This window comes from Phalangium opilio, unplaced genomic scaffold (assembly GCF_054372755.1).
Source record: "Phalangium opilio isolate 3A_F unplaced genomic scaffold, DU_Popi_V2 ptg000209l_1, whole genome shotgun sequence".
Taxonomy (NCBI): domain Eukaryota; kingdom Metazoa; phylum Arthropoda; class Arachnida; order Opiliones; family Phalangiidae; genus Phalangium; species Phalangium opilio.
The window spans coordinates 16,800,762-16,816,117 of record NW_028324217.1 but is presented as its reverse complement, the minus strand read 5'-3'; the positions used below and the strand labels follow the sequence as shown (position 1 = coordinate 16,816,117).

Here is a 15,356-nt window from a genome sequence, read left to right as displayed (position 1 = left end):
GGTTTGTGGCCTTAAATATGTCGCCATATTTTAAAATGGCGTCCAAAGCTAATCAAACGTCTTAACGGGCAGCGCCGGATCTCTTGTTTTATTACAAGTAATGATTTGCTTTTGCTAGTTCATGGCCAACTTAGATTACCTTCGGTAGAAGGCCTGCCAGCTTTACCCGAGCCCCATGTTAAAAAACGACCAACAAAAGCGCCCCTAGTTCCAACTTTCGCCGTTAGGTGCGCTACCAACCCAGTTTTTCTCCTAATGCTTTTTCTATGGGAAAAAAATCGGAAATGGACTCGGTTTTAGAGCATTTTTAATATATTTACCGATTTTGTTCGTGGCCGAATTTTAAATGAGAAGTCAAGTAAGTTCTAATTTATATTTTGAGACCTATTTCATAATTTTCTTTCCCTAATTTGACGAATAATCAACATTCAAAGTTCAAGTTGTTTTCAGTATATATGCAAATCAGTCTGGAGACCAGTTTATTATTTCGGACACTAGGGGGTCACTGGTCCCAAGTAGAGTGGAATGTAGACCCAGTGGGGATATGTAAAACCCCGCCCATTGACATGCGCGGTAACCACTAGATGTTTAACTTCAAACAGCACCACCTAGATGGCGGGTAAATCTACTTTTTATGGAAATTTATCCAGGGCCACCGCCTTATGTCCAAGCCTGGTCGTGACTCGTGAGTTGAAGTTGAGTTGTAAACAGCGTGGGAAAAAGGCGGTGGCACAGGGCAAATGACCAGTTTAAAAGTTAAATCGGAGGGGGTCAGTGGTCCACGGGAATGCTAAGAAAATTGTAGAATTTTTCACAAATTTCCTGATTTTTGAATTTTTGGAACTTGGTGTTCTGAAGAACAAATTAGTAACCAGAGTACAGATATTAACTCAAATATTTTAATTATCCTCTTCTTTAGTTTAGCAACCGACGTTCTCTGGTTAATAGTGATGTACTAGAATACTCATTCCAGGGCTTCGCTGGTCCAATGTCCAGTTTAAAAAATAATCCTTATTTCCCACCCTGTAAAATTCTTTGGGAAAAATTTAAAGTTGTCTGCTAGACGTTCTAATATTTTGGCGCTTGTAGTGAATGTCTTTGTTAGGTAATGGTTACCCCTTTAAAGGCATTATATAACCATCTTGACTCGAAAATCAGATTAAATTTTCGATTAATCTTTAAATTAATAACAAAATACCTTAAATTAACATTATAAAGATATTACTAGCCCTTTAAACTTAAACCTATCCCTTTAAAAAACTGAAAAGAAATTCTTTCGTACAAAAGAAAAGGAACTAGCCCCTCAATGTTGACACAGAACGTTCTAGAACTATCCTATACCCCTATATCCATAGTGCAAAATGAAATACTTAGCAACGAAAACTCTTTCCAAGAACCCAGAGAAATGTCACGCTGATTTAGACCCCAAGCAACAAGACCTTGAGTCACTATCCTGGTACCTGGCCCGAGAAACTTCTAGAACATTTTTTTTAACCCTTAAACTGACCAATCCCCATTTGGTCCCAGATTTAAAAGTTTTACCTATTCGCTGTTAACATGAATCCGCCCGGCTACGTCATAAATATGGTCCACTATTCGCCAAACCGAAGTCAATCAACTAACGTCATTGTCCCAGAAATCCTTGCGAGAAACTAGAAGTTATATATACGAAGTCCCTCCTGTCCCACCCTCAGTCGATATCTGAACTGCTTAATGAAACCCTGTCGGCTCACCCTTAAGAAACCCTTAAAAGTCCGGAGTATTATTTTATATTTTTTATTCATTTTGATACCTTTATTTTTCATCAATTTGAATCCCTGAGTTTTTGGAGAAACTCGGAAACATTTTTTTAAACCCCTAAGTTGAAGAAGAGAAGGAGCGCGAGTGCGCGAGATATTAAAAGAAAAAAGAAAATAATTAATCCTTAAATCGCGAGAAAAGAAAAAAGATCCTGAATTAAAACCCTTAAATCGAGAAGAAGAAAAAAAGATCTTGAACCCCTAAGATGAAACTGGAAGAGGAGCTACTTGTCGTAAGAAATTAAAAACTTGAAACTATTTTGATAAACTGACTTGAAACTATGGTTAAAGAACTGAGATTATGGTTGACGGATTGATTCATTTTTTAAAATCCTAACTTTCTATTTTTGAACATTATTATTTTAGTGCATAACTGTACGATTTTAACCTAAGCACCCCTAAAATTTAAATTTGAAACTTAAAGGAGACATTCCATAGAGGATATTACTTTTTATTTTTTTTTTTAATTTTTTATTTTTGACCCTTAAAAAGTGTGTGAAAATTTATGAATAAGATTGAATATTAAAATTTGGATTAGAATCTATTTTTACTCTCAATTGACACATACCATCAAAAACGCGGTCACTTTTGATTCAGAAATTTTATGAGCCCCTCGTTCCCGTTAAAAAGACCTTAACTCTCCACAACTGACTGCATTCTAACATCTTGTCTAGCGTTAGCGAGGTTGAATCATAAGTGAAAAGAGGTAGGTGTTTGTCTTGCATCTTCCTAACCCTCTCGTAAGACGTCGAACACCCAACCCCACCCCCATAAACAACAAATGAAGAAAGGCGATTTAAAACTTAAAGGCTTATAATTAATAGAAGTTCAATGATTATTAAAAGAGTGTCCGTGTACAATAAAACCTGTTAATAGAAGTGGAAAATCTATCCCCCAAAGACACGAAAAACAGAACATTGTAAGTGTAAATGAAAACCATTCATATAAGTACTGACTTGTTAGAATGTATATTAAACTGAGTAATGCCCTCGGTAACGCAAAATCTTAGTTTATGGTCATAATTTTATTATTATTAAAATGTTACGCGTGTTATCTTAACAGGGAAACTGTACTATGAATGATGGATTCCGTGAAAGGTTCTCGTGTTATGGTCGAACATTTAAGCTGGTAAGTGATGAATAAAATGTAACTTGGATGTCTTAAGGCATGTGACCATGGATGAAGGATGCGCGTGAAAAATATCCGACGCTCTACAGGATGTGCAACTCCCTATACTAAAAAGTAGACAAGTCGATACTAGCGCCGCCTGGCTACCAGCGCTGGAAACCCTCGCGGGAAAAATAAAAAATACAGAACATAAGAAAAAAAACCACTGTTTTGCTTCTAGCAGACGACGCTAAGGAAAAAAACGACGGTAGTGCGTGTTTTTTTCTCGTGTCCAGTATTTTTTATTTTTCCCGCGAAGGTTTCCAGCGCTGGTAGCCAGGCGGCGCTAGTATCGACTTGTCTACTTTTTAGTATAGGGAGTTGCACATCCTGTTGAGCGTCGAATGTTTTTCACGCGTATCCTTCATCCATGATGTGACAGTGACGTATCTACTATGAAAAGTAACACTAATTTCTTCGGAATAATTATTTTTTAAGAAGCTACTGTTGTATTCATAAAATGGGCTTGACAAAAGTTAATATGTTCCTTAAGTTTGTCACTGAGTCACTTCTTAGTTCTTACTGAGTTTGTCATGAAGTTAAGTTGGTGAAACGCCATTGATTCTCGTTAAAGGGGCTAGCCGGAGCTGTTGGGGTGAAGGGGGGGGGGGGGTCAAACTGTTCGTTAGCATATTGCTTACCCGCCCACCGCGACGGTGGCGCCATTCCTTATGGCCAAAGAGCTGGGTGTTTTCCGCTGAACTAAGGGCGGTCTCCCCCCAACAGCGCCAGTGAGCCCCTTTAAGTGATGCCTGGTGAGGCGCTTTCAAAGGCTTAGTACAGACTAAATCGGAAGATGGATTGCAAAACGGAGTGTAGTCAATTCTTGCCTCATTCTCGAACTAACACTAAATTATGTCTCTAGAATTATAAAGTATAGGTAGTGTCATACTTATGGAACACATCTTATAAACTTATGGCTTGAGGAAGTTCCTAGCTTGGCTTTAGTCGCGAAAGCCGCAATGTATGGGAAAGCTTTCTTGTTATTTGTTCATTTTGAAAAATGGCCTCATTCCTATTTTAGGGCCCGTTTACCATAGTGGGAATTGTTTTAGTAGGATAGTAGTAAAAATAGTAGTATTCCCCCTACACGGAGAAGCAAAACCTATGATGGAGAAAATAGTATGAATTTCTACATTGTGCCGACTAATCATAGGTAAATGTGCCCCTGTTTTTAATATGATTAGCCTCATTAATTGCCGCCTTTTCCAGAATTATTGCTATTTTACGGTTTTTCTACGAACAATGTATTACTCCCCATTTCTCTTTTAGTACTTAGCCTTTCGTGAATGGACAGGAAAAAGAGAAATGGGGAGTAATACATTATTTGTACTACATGAGCATGCAAAACGAAATGTTGGAGCAATACATTGGCCTTTTAAATAGGGGTCCTTAAAGACCTAATTACGAAGCCATGTCCTTACGTTCAGACGAGATTAGGTTAGGTTTAAGCGTTGCGGATGAAAAGCTTGTTTTTAAAATTTCATGTCGTGCCTCTCAATTAGTTGGCGTCAGTAGTGACCTACTTGAGAGGCCAGTAGAGAATAAACATGCAAAACGGAACCGTGGATAATTACACGGGCCTCTGAACTAGAGAGCTGCAAAATGAAAATATTAACCTCCAACTCCTTCCAACTCCAAGGCAATACACAACAATGACTCCAATTCCTCCCAATGCCATAATCAAAAGTTTCAACTCCGCAAAGCGAAATTTACAACTCCTCCCAACTCCTTCCATGAAAATTAAAATTTCTTAAACTCCTCCCAACTCATTCCATGAAAATTAAAATTTCTTAAACTCCTTCTAACTTCGTCCATTAAAACCTTTCTAGTTTCTAGTCTTTCGAAGATTTCTTTACTCTTTAGAATTGGAATAGAAAGTTTAAGTAAAACGTGTAGCTCATTAGTTTTCTTTCAAATTTGGCCTGAGATTGATATCACGAGTGCTTATAAATTATGATTTTCAAATAAGGAATAATATTTACTCATAAAATTCTTCTAGACATTAAAACTTAAGATTTGGGGAAAAAGGCGCTACACGTTGTCGTTGAGTCATATTTTACGCTTAGTTTCTTAAATTAGCTATTTAATTAAAATCGGACTGATTCGCTTCGCAAATGCTATTTTGAAGGACAAGTCCACGAACTTTACGAATCAAGAAATACAAACACTAGAGTCAATTCTGTTATTAGTTGTGTCTGCCAATATGCCTACTGCCTTACTTTATGCCTCAAAGCTAGAAAGGAGACTCTTGTCAATGGGTTTAAGAGAAAAGGAAAGCGCCCGCGGCCCCATTGTGTGAGGAGACTCTTGTCAATGGGTTTAAGAGAAAAGGAAAGCGCCCGCGGCCCCATTGTGTAAGAGACTCACTGGGGTTACGGGTGAAAAAAGAATTTCGTACAAAGCTTCTGAAGACAAACAACGTTAAAAACTTAAAGTCCGCTTTTAAATTGGAGCCCTACCACTTACCAGACTAAAGTTTTCCAACTCCGTAGATTTCCATGTTTTAAGATAATTTTCCATTGCCTCCCAACTCCGCAATTATAATTATCATTATTCCCATTGCCTCCCAACTCCGCACACGAAAACTTCCACTGCCACCTAACTCCAATTTTATCTCAGAAAAACATTTCCAACTCCTGGAGTTCCCATCGCTTAAACGCGGAACCCAGCGGGTTTTGGAGTTCTTCCACGGAGTTGCAGCTCTCTAACTCTGAACTGAGCTTTTCTTTGTGTTGGCCAAATTGAGAGGCCATTAGAGAATAAACATGCAAAATTAAACTAGGGGTAATTAGATGGGTCTTTTATCTAGGTGTTTATAGTCGACTACATTATTAAATGAAAACAAGAAGTGGAACTGTGTAAAAAATTTAGAACATTTGTATAAAGTTGAACTAATAAAATATATTTACAATAAGAGATATAATTGAAATGGTTACAATAAGAGATATGTTGGAAATATTAAAATAGATAGTTGGTTAAACACTGGACTGGCCTCACAGTAGGGCGACTATAGACACATGCATGAGGGGCAAATATGTGGGGAAGTTGCTTTTGTGATATAATTTATATTTATTATGAGCGCATTCAGAGTCCAAATGGATTTTTTTCGGGAAATATTGTAGAGAAGATTAGGTTAAATGCGGTTCTGGTTAAATAATAATCAAAAATTAAATAAACAGTAAAACCGTACGAAACCGTGATTAGTCAAAATGTAGCTATCCATAGTATTTTCTCCGTCATTGGTTTAGCTTTTCGGTTGTGGGAAAAATACTACTGTTTTTACTACTATCCTACTAAAAACAGTTCCCACTATCAAAGGTGGCCTGGTTAATAGGAATGATCCGAAAAATATTTTGTTTTAGGGAAGATTTACAATTTCACAAATACTCTGTACAAAATACCGAAATGAGTTTAGTAAATCTTCAAAGGGTGGCGATTAAAGAGGTATTTGAGAAATTATTGCAATATTGTCTGTTTAAGGCAAATATAAAATTAGGGAAACTTTGTTTTTAGGAAATGAAGACTGAGGAAGATTGTAATTATGATCACTTGAGTAGAGATGATCTTATCAATGAAGTTAAAGCCAGGGATGATCGAGTCAGGGAAATGGAAGCCGAGGTATTTATTACTAGTGTGAAATTAAGCACAGAAATATTGAGACACGTTTGGTATCATATCCCATTTTAAATGTACAGGATGAGTTGTCGAATCTTATGTCCCTTAAAGTAGAACCAAACTCTGTGGGTGGGTGAATAATTAGGTTTATTTGTGAAAATACCTATCTGGATTGGTTCTAATCTTAAGCTGATTGGTAATATATCCTTCGTTTTGTTATTAACAAAGAAACCCAATGAGGACCTTAGTTGCTGATCCCCTTTCTTCGGTATCATTAGTTTCTTCTCTTTCTGTCTTGCCCCTTTAAAATACGTTCAGCCAAAGAAATTCCCAAGATTATCAACTTTTGTAATGAAGCTTATTTTGTTTTTAGCGTAATGTTTTAATTTCAAACATGGGAAAAGAGAGAGTGAAAACATCAGTAACGATAAATAACCAAATAGGCGAAATTGAAAGACTCAATAGGGTCATTAAAAACTTGGAAAATATAATCAAAGATCTGATGGTATGAAACATTTTTAATTTTCATAGTCGATAGGAAAGAGTTTCTCGGAAGGTTAAGAGAAAACTTAAACTATTGTCATATTGTTAATTGTTTTAAAAAATAGGAGAAACGTGGAATAGATCAATTAGCTAACGATGAATATGTGAAAACTGAACCATTTGGAAAAGATTCGGGAGTTAATGAGCGGGAACCATCCCTTCCAATGGCGATGCATCAACAACCACAAGAAGAAATTCAATGGTACTAGCTACTAAACAGTAGATAGCAAAACTTATGTCACTGAAACCGTTCATAGACCATTTATATTACATTAGGCATGGCAATCTGCGTAGATTTTTATAATCTAGAATTTTCTTTTTAGTGTAAACTATGATTTTTTAATTTGGATAGTTTACAAAGTGCAGCTTCTGAGATTATCAACGACACTCCCCAAAGCCTACTTGACACGGAGGCCATTCAACTCGAGGAAACTGGTCATGGTACGTAAATTTTGATTTCTTCACAAATGTTAAGAGTGTTTCTCATCTCAGCCTCCTAAAACTAGCCATTGCGGGTTAGGGGCAGGGTCAGTGTAAAGTATTATGAAATATATATTGTTTGAAAGGTATATTACACGCCAATGACGTCACGCCCACAGTTGACGCTATTGTAATGCTGAAACACACACTGATGTACTTCTCGTTTGATAAGACACTTCTTATTTCACTAATTTTACTGTTTTTCTTCGTTAAGGTTCATTGCAAATTGCCGAAGCTGTCAGTGTCCAAGGCATTCTGGGTAAAGAAGATATTATTCAAGAGACACCTGTTTCTGAGCCTCAGTATTTTGAGGAGGTTGGCAATACAATCACCGAAACTAAAATTACTACGAAAAAGGCTGAAAACGCTGGTCATAGAACGCCCATTACGAACCTAGGTGTTCCTAAACTGAAATACAGTGACAGGTTGCCTCTATTTGTACCTTCATCTATAATTAAAGTCGAAAACCAATTCAAAATGTCTCCTGACACAATGACGAAAAGTGATTTGCCACGAGAACCTCTTGAGAACAATATTAACTTAAAAGATTCTTATTGCAAAACACGAAGTGTCTCGACAGAGGGAGACACTGAGGATATTACAACTCTGTCGAAGAAAATGGGTGTTCTTGAATCGAATGTTGAAGTCGAAAAACGTTTGGTTGTATCTCTTGACGCAAATATCGAAAGCGAGTCACTAGAAGGAGCCCTAGAAAACGATCTTGATGATAACCAATCCAAAATCACCATGTCAGATGCGCAGAAAACTGATAATAGACAAAATCAAACTCTGTATGTTGATACGAGGACACTGAGTGTGCCATTATGTGTCCCTAAACTTGAACTTATCCCAAATGAACTATCAGAATTGACCTCCGTCTCTGTGGAAAGCGATTTACCCGACGTTCCGATTGAAGTTGGAAATAATAGTTTGGTGTCCAACTCAGAGACATTTCAAGAAATCGCTCCAAAGAATTCCAAAGGTAATACCGCATCGCCTCGTTCGGAAAAATTTTATGCTTTAATAATTAAAGTACGTACCCGTACAAAAATTTTAAGCTGTAATTCATCTGCATACGCGCTTTTTCATCGCTACCACGCTGTAATAGGTATAAATTAAGGCTGCATTTTCTGCAGCTCGAAAAACGCGAAAATTTCACAGAAATTCCAGAACTGCAAATTGTCTGCCGTTTCTACATTTTCTGTTTATTATCTGTTAATTGTCTGTATTGGCAGAAATATGCAGCGCGATTCTGCAAACGCGATGCAAAAGTAGAAATAACAGCTGCTAGTTTAAAACTGTAATTTGACCACAGTTATAGACATGTTACAGTTCTGCAAAAGTGATGGAAAAGTAGAAATCCAGCTGCCAATTTAAAACTGCAATTTGACTATATTTATTGACATGTTACAGGTCTGCAAAAGTGATGAAAAAGTAGAAATACCAGCTGCTAGTTTAAAACTGCAACTTGACCACATTTATAGACATGTTACAGGCCTGCAAATGTGATGGAAAAGTAGAAATCCAGATGCCATTTTAAAACTGTAATATGACCATATTTATAGACATGTTACAGGTCTGCAAAACTTATGGAAAAGTAGATATTCAGCTGCCAATTTAAAACTGTAATTTGACCATTTTTATAGACATGTTACAGGTGTGCAAAAGCGATAGAAAAGTAGAAATACCAGATGCTAGTTTAAAACTGTAATTTGACTACATGTATAGACATGTTACAAGTCTGAAAAAGTGATGGAAAAGTAGAAATCCAGCTGCCAATTTAAAACTGCAATTTGACCATATTTATAGACATGTTACAAGTCTGAAAAAGTGATGGAAAAGTAGAAATCCAGCTGCCTATTTAAAACTGTAATTTGACCATATTTATAGACATGCTACAAGTCTGAAAAAGCGATGGAAAAGTAGAAATTCAGCTGCCTATTTAAAACTGTAATTTGACCATTTATATAGACATGTTACAGGTCTGCAAAAGTGATGGAAAAGTAGATATTCAGCTGCCAATTTAAAACTGTAATTTGACCATTTTTATAGACATGTTACAGGTGTGCAAAAGCGATAGAAAAGTAGAAATACCAGATGCTCGTTTAAAACTGTAATTTGACTACATGTATAGACATGTTACAAGTCTGAAAAAGCGATGGAAAAGTAGAAATTCAGCTGCCTATTTAAAACTGTAATTTGACCATTTATATAGACATGTTACAGGTCTGCAAAAGTGATGGAAAAGTAGATATCCAGCTGCCAATTTAAAACTGCAATTTGACCACATTTATACACATGTTACAGGTCTGCAAAAGTTATGGGAAAGTTGAAATCTAGCTTCCAATTTAAAACTGTAACTATTCAACATTTATAGACATATTGCAGGTATTCAAAAGTAGAATTTCCTACTTTTGAATACCTGCAATATGTCTCTAAATGTGGTTAAATTACAGTTTTAAATTGGCAGCTGAATTTCTACTTTTCCATCACTTTTGCAGACCTGTAACATGTCTATAAAAATGGTCAATTTAGGTCAAATTAAAGTTTTAAATTGGCAGCTGTATTTCTACTGTTCCATCACTTTTGCAGACCTGTAACATGTCTTTAAATGTAGTCAAATTGCAGTTTTAAATTAGCAGCTAGATTTCTACTTTTCAATCACTCTTTCAGACCTGTAACATGCCTATAAATGTGGCCAAATTGCAGTTTTAAATTAGCAGCTGGATTTCTACTTTTCTATCACTTTTGCAGACCTGTAACATGTCTATAAAAAAGGTCCAATTACAGTTCTAAATTGGCAGCTGCATTTCTACTTTTCCATCACTTTTGCAGATCTGTAACATGTCTATAAATGTGGTAGAATTGCAGTTTTAAATTAGCAGCTGGATTTCTACTTTTCTATCACTTTTGCAGACCTGTAACATGTCTATTAAAACGGTCAAATTACAGTTCTAAATTAGCAGCTGGATTTCTACTTTTCCATCACTTTTGCAGACCTGTATCATATCTATAAAAACGGTCAAACTACAGTTTTAAACTAACAGCTGGTATTTCTACTTTTGCTTAGCGTTTGCAGAATTGCGCTGCATATTTCTGCCAGGCTAGACAGTTAATAGTTAACAAACAGAAAATGAAGAAACGGCAGTCAATTTGCAGTTCTAGAATTGCTGTGAAATTTTCCCGTTTTTTGAGCTGCAGAAATGTAGCCTTAATGTATACCTATTACAGCGTGGTAGCGATAAAAAAAGCGCGTATGCAGATGAATTACAGCTTAAAATTTTTGTACGGGAAGTCAACTTCGAGCGCACCCTAAATTTTTATCTGCTTCTGTTAGGCATTAATATTACTGCTTTTATTTTTCTAAAATTTGAATAAAGAATTGGTTAGGCCTAAAAAGGCATCTTAAAAAAGCTTTACTCATTCATCTTAATAAAATCTTTTGATCTAATACTGTCACGTCTCGATCCTAAAAATATTTAAACCACCATAAAAGATAGAAAATTGAAACATTTTTTGGTCATAAATGGGCCAGTATTGTATATACAGTTATCATAAGTTTATCAGATATGTTTCAATAAGTATGACACTGCCTATACTTCGTAATGCTAGAGACTTACTGAGAGCTAGTTCGAGAATGACGCGAGAATTGAATACACTCGGTTTTGCAGTCCAACTTCCTATTTAGCCTTATTAAGCCTTTGACAATGGCTCAACAGGCGTCGCTTTACGAGAATATGACGTTTCACCTACACCACTTCATGAAGTAACCAGTGACAAACTTATGGAACACATCTTACGAACTTATGCAGTTATGTTTAAGGTGTATCCAATACTAACAACATAAGGATTCCAAGCTTTCAAAGGTGTTGGCAGTCAAGTTTTATAGATTCAAAACCTAATAAAATAAGAGTTACTTCTATTTGAGGTAAAAAGTCGTAGAAAAACAATTTTTCATCCAAAAAAGTAAATAAAATTAATTTCAGTTTATTTTAGTGATTTTATTCCAGTTTTTGAGACCAGACCTAGCTTTCTGTGTGTGTGTGCATGTGTGTGTTTGTGGCCCCGGGTACACGAAAAACAAGCGTGGATAGAAACCGATTAAGACAAGATCTACTATCACCATGGCGCTCGAAATGTGAAGGAAATTGCGAACCAAAGTACTTTAGCGCTATCATATAAGTTTACAGCAGTTTTCCTGGTTGCGGATAGACGTAAAACAAGCCTGTCGGGACCCTTCCCTTCAGTTGTAATCGGTTTTTAGCTATAAGTTTGAAAGAATTTTTCGATTACGTTCTGTGAGTGTGTATGTTGTGGATGTTAGATAGACGAAAAGACCATCTTATCTAGATGTGGTGAGAACTTAATGTACATGCACCTAAACAGTTGGACCATCTCAGATATTACTTTAGCAAGTCAGAAAAGCGTGTATTCAGATGAATTACAGCTTAATATTTTTGTAAGAGATGAGTACAAGTTGGGAATCCAAAATAAACCTCTCCAAGTCGAGACGAAATTTAGAGGCTATTTTTAAATATTTAAATAAATATAAATGATATTTATTAATTTAATCGTCATTAATTTACCTTAATTCTAGTTAAATCGTTTTAAGAAACTTAATTCCTAAAATCATTTTAAACATAGCTATTGTTGACGTTTGAACTCAAGCGTAAGCCTCTTTAATTTTTTTTGGAAATTTAGGGTATATAAGGCTACTGATTCACAATAATTGATAGGAAAACCCGCAATGACTCTGCAAAGCATATGAAACGCGCCTGCAATGATCCTGCAAAGAATCTGAAATGCACCTGCAATTATCCTACAAAGTATCTGAAACGCACCTGCAATGACCCTACAAAGAATCTGAAATCCTCCTGCGATGTATCTGAAATGCACCTGCAATGATCCTGCGAAGTATCTGAAACGCGTCTGCAATTATTCCACAAAATATCTATATCGCGCCTGCAATTATCCTTCAAAGTATCTGAAACGCGCCTGCAATGATCCTACAAAGAATCTGAAACGCGGCTGCAATGACCCTGCAAAGTATCTGAAACGCACCTGCAATTATCCTACAGAGTATCTGAAATGCTCCTGCGAAGTATCTGAAACGCGGCTGCAATGATCCTACAAAGTATCTGAAACGCACCTGCAATTATCCTACAAAGTATATGAAAAGAGCCTTCAATTAATCTAAAAAGTATTTGAAACGCGCCTGCAATTATCCTACAAAGTATCCGAAATACGCCTGCAATGATCCTAAAAAGTATCTGAAACGCGCCTGCAATGATCCAAAAAAGTATATGAAAAGCGCCTGCAATATTCCTACAAAATATATGAAAAGCGCCTGCAATTATCCTACAAAGAATCTGAAATCCTCCTGCGATGTATCTGAAATGCACCTGCAATGATCCTGCGAAGTATCTGAAACGCGTCTGCAATTATTCCACAAAATATCTATATCGCGCCTGCAATTATCCTTCAAAGTATCTGAAACGCGCCTGCAATGATCCTACAAAGAATCTGAAACGCGGCTGCAATGACCCTGCAAAGTATCTGAAACGCACCTGCAATTATCCTACAGAGTATCTGAAATGCTCCTGCGAAGTATCTGAAACGCGGCTGCAATGATCCTACAAAGTATCTGAAACGCACCTGCAATTATCCTACAAAGTATATGAAAAGAGCCTTCAATTAATCTAAAAAGTATTTGAAACGCGCCTGCAATTATCCTACAAAGTATCCGAAATACGCCTGCAATGATCCTAAAAAGTATCTGAAACGCGCCTGCAATGATCCAAAAAAGTATATGAAAAGCGCCTGCAATATTCCTACAAAATATAAGAAAAGCGCCTGCAATTATCCTACAAAGTATATGAAAAGCGCCTGCAATTATCCTACGAAGTATCTGAAATGCTCCTGCAATTATCCTAAAAATTTCTGAAAAGTACCTGCAATTATCCTACAAAGTATCTGAAACGCGCCTGTAATTATCCTACGAAGTATCTGAAGTGCGGCTGCAATGAACCTAAAAATTATCTGAAAAGCACCTGCCATTATCCTTAAAAAGTATCTGAAACGCGCCTGCAATTTTCCTACAAAGTATATGAAACGCTCCTGAAATTATCCTGAAAAGTGTCTGAAATGCGCCTGCAATTATCCTACAAAGTATCTGAAACGCGCCTGTAATTATCCTACAAAGTATATGAAAAGCAACTGCAATTATCCTACAAAGTATATGAAAAGAGCCTGCAATTATCCTAAAAAGTATCTGAAACGCGCCTGCAATTATCCTTAAAAGCATCTGAAAAGCACCTGCAATTATCGTACAAATTAAAGTATCTGAAACGCGCCTGTAATGGTCCGTAAAAGTATCTGAAACGCGCCAGTAATGATCCTGAAAAGTATCTGAAACGCGCCTGCTATTTTCCTACAAAGTATATGAAAAGCGCCTGCATTTATCCTGCAAAGTATCTGACATGCGCCTGCAACTATCCTAAAAATTATCTGACATGCGCCTGCAACTATCCTAAAAATTATCTGAAACACGGCTGCAATGATCCTGCAAAGTATTTGAAACGCGGCTGCAATTATCCTACAAAGTATCTGAAACGCGGCTGCAATGACCCTGGAAAGTATCTGAAATGCGCCTGCAATTATCCTGAAAAGTATCTGACAAGCACCTGCAATTATCCTACAAAGTATCTGAAACGCGCCTGTAATTATCCTACGAAGTATCTGAAGTGCGGCTGCAATGAACCTAAAAATTATCTGAAAAGCACCTGCCATTATCCTTAAAAAGTATCTGAAACGCGCCTGCAATTTTCCTACAAAGTATATGAAACGCTCCTGAAATTATCCTGAAAAGTGTCTGAAATGCGCCTGTAATTATCCTACAAAGTATCTGAAACGCGCCTGTAATTATCCTACAAAGTATATGAAAAGCAACTGCAATTATCCTACAAAGTATATGAAAAGAGCCTGCAATTATCCTAAAAAGTATCTGAAACGCGCCTGCAATTATCCTTAAAAGCATCTGAAAAGCACCTGCAATTATCGTACAAATTAAAGTATCTGAAACGCGCCTGTAATGGTCCGTAAAAGTATCTGAAACGCGCCAGTAATGATCCTGAAAAGTATCTGAAACGCGCCTGCTATTTTCCTACAAAGTATATGAAAAGCGCCTGCATTTATCCTGCAAAGTATCTGACATGCGCCTGCAACTATCCTAAAAATTATCTGAAACACGGCTGCAATGATCCTGCAAAGTATTTGAAACGCGGCTGCAATTATCCTACAAAGTATCTGAAACGCGGCTGCAATGACCCTGGAAAGTATCTGAAATGCGCCTGCAATTATCCTGAAAAGTATCTGACAAGCACCTGCAATTATCCTACAAAGTATCTGAAACGCGCCTGTAATTATCCTACAAAGTATATGAAAAGCGCCTGCAATTATCCTACAAAGTATATGAAAAGAGCCTGTAATTATCCTAAAAAGTATCTGAAACGCGCCTACAATTATCCTAAAAATTATCTGAAAAGCACCTGCCATTATCCTAAAAAGTATCTGAAAAGCACCTGTAATTATCGTATCTGAAACGCGCCTGTAATGGTCCTTAAAAGTATCTGAAACGCGCCTGTAATGGTCCTTAAACGTATCTGAAACGCGCCTGTAATGGTCCTTAAAAGTATCTGAAACGCGCCAGTAATGATCCTGAAAAGTATCTGAAACGCGCCTGCAATTTTC

The 15,356-nt window shown here is 36.8% G+C and overlaps 1 protein-coding gene across 8 annotated transcripts in view; it reads left to right on the top strand.

The window, feature by feature from the left end:
* Positions 1-15,356, top strand: part of LOC149620903 (uncharacterized) — a 30,645-nt gene that overhangs the window by 8,188 nt on the left and 7,101 nt on the right. Inside the window, exons 1-7 of one of the 8 annotated variants that reach the window (XM_089855125.1) lie at positions 64-358; positions 925-2,032; positions 2,862-2,927; positions 6,958-7,089; positions 7,193-7,329; positions 7,480-7,568; positions 7,822-8,589. In XM_089855125.1, coding sequence (XP_089711251.1) covers positions 2,006-2,032; positions 2,862-2,927; positions 6,958-7,089; positions 7,193-7,329; positions 7,480-7,568; positions 7,822-8,589 — 1,219 coding nt within the window. In that variant the 5' untranslated portion in view covers positions 64-358; positions 925-2,005. Of the gene's footprint in view, positions 1-63; positions 2,506-2,623; positions 2,719-2,769; positions 2,792-2,861; positions 2,928-6,957; positions 7,090-7,192; positions 7,330-7,479; positions 7,569-7,821; positions 8,590-15,356 lie in introns of those variants that run through there. The other 7 variants (XM_089855124.1, XM_089855127.1, XM_089855128.1 and 4 more) reach the window with 7 other exon arrangements.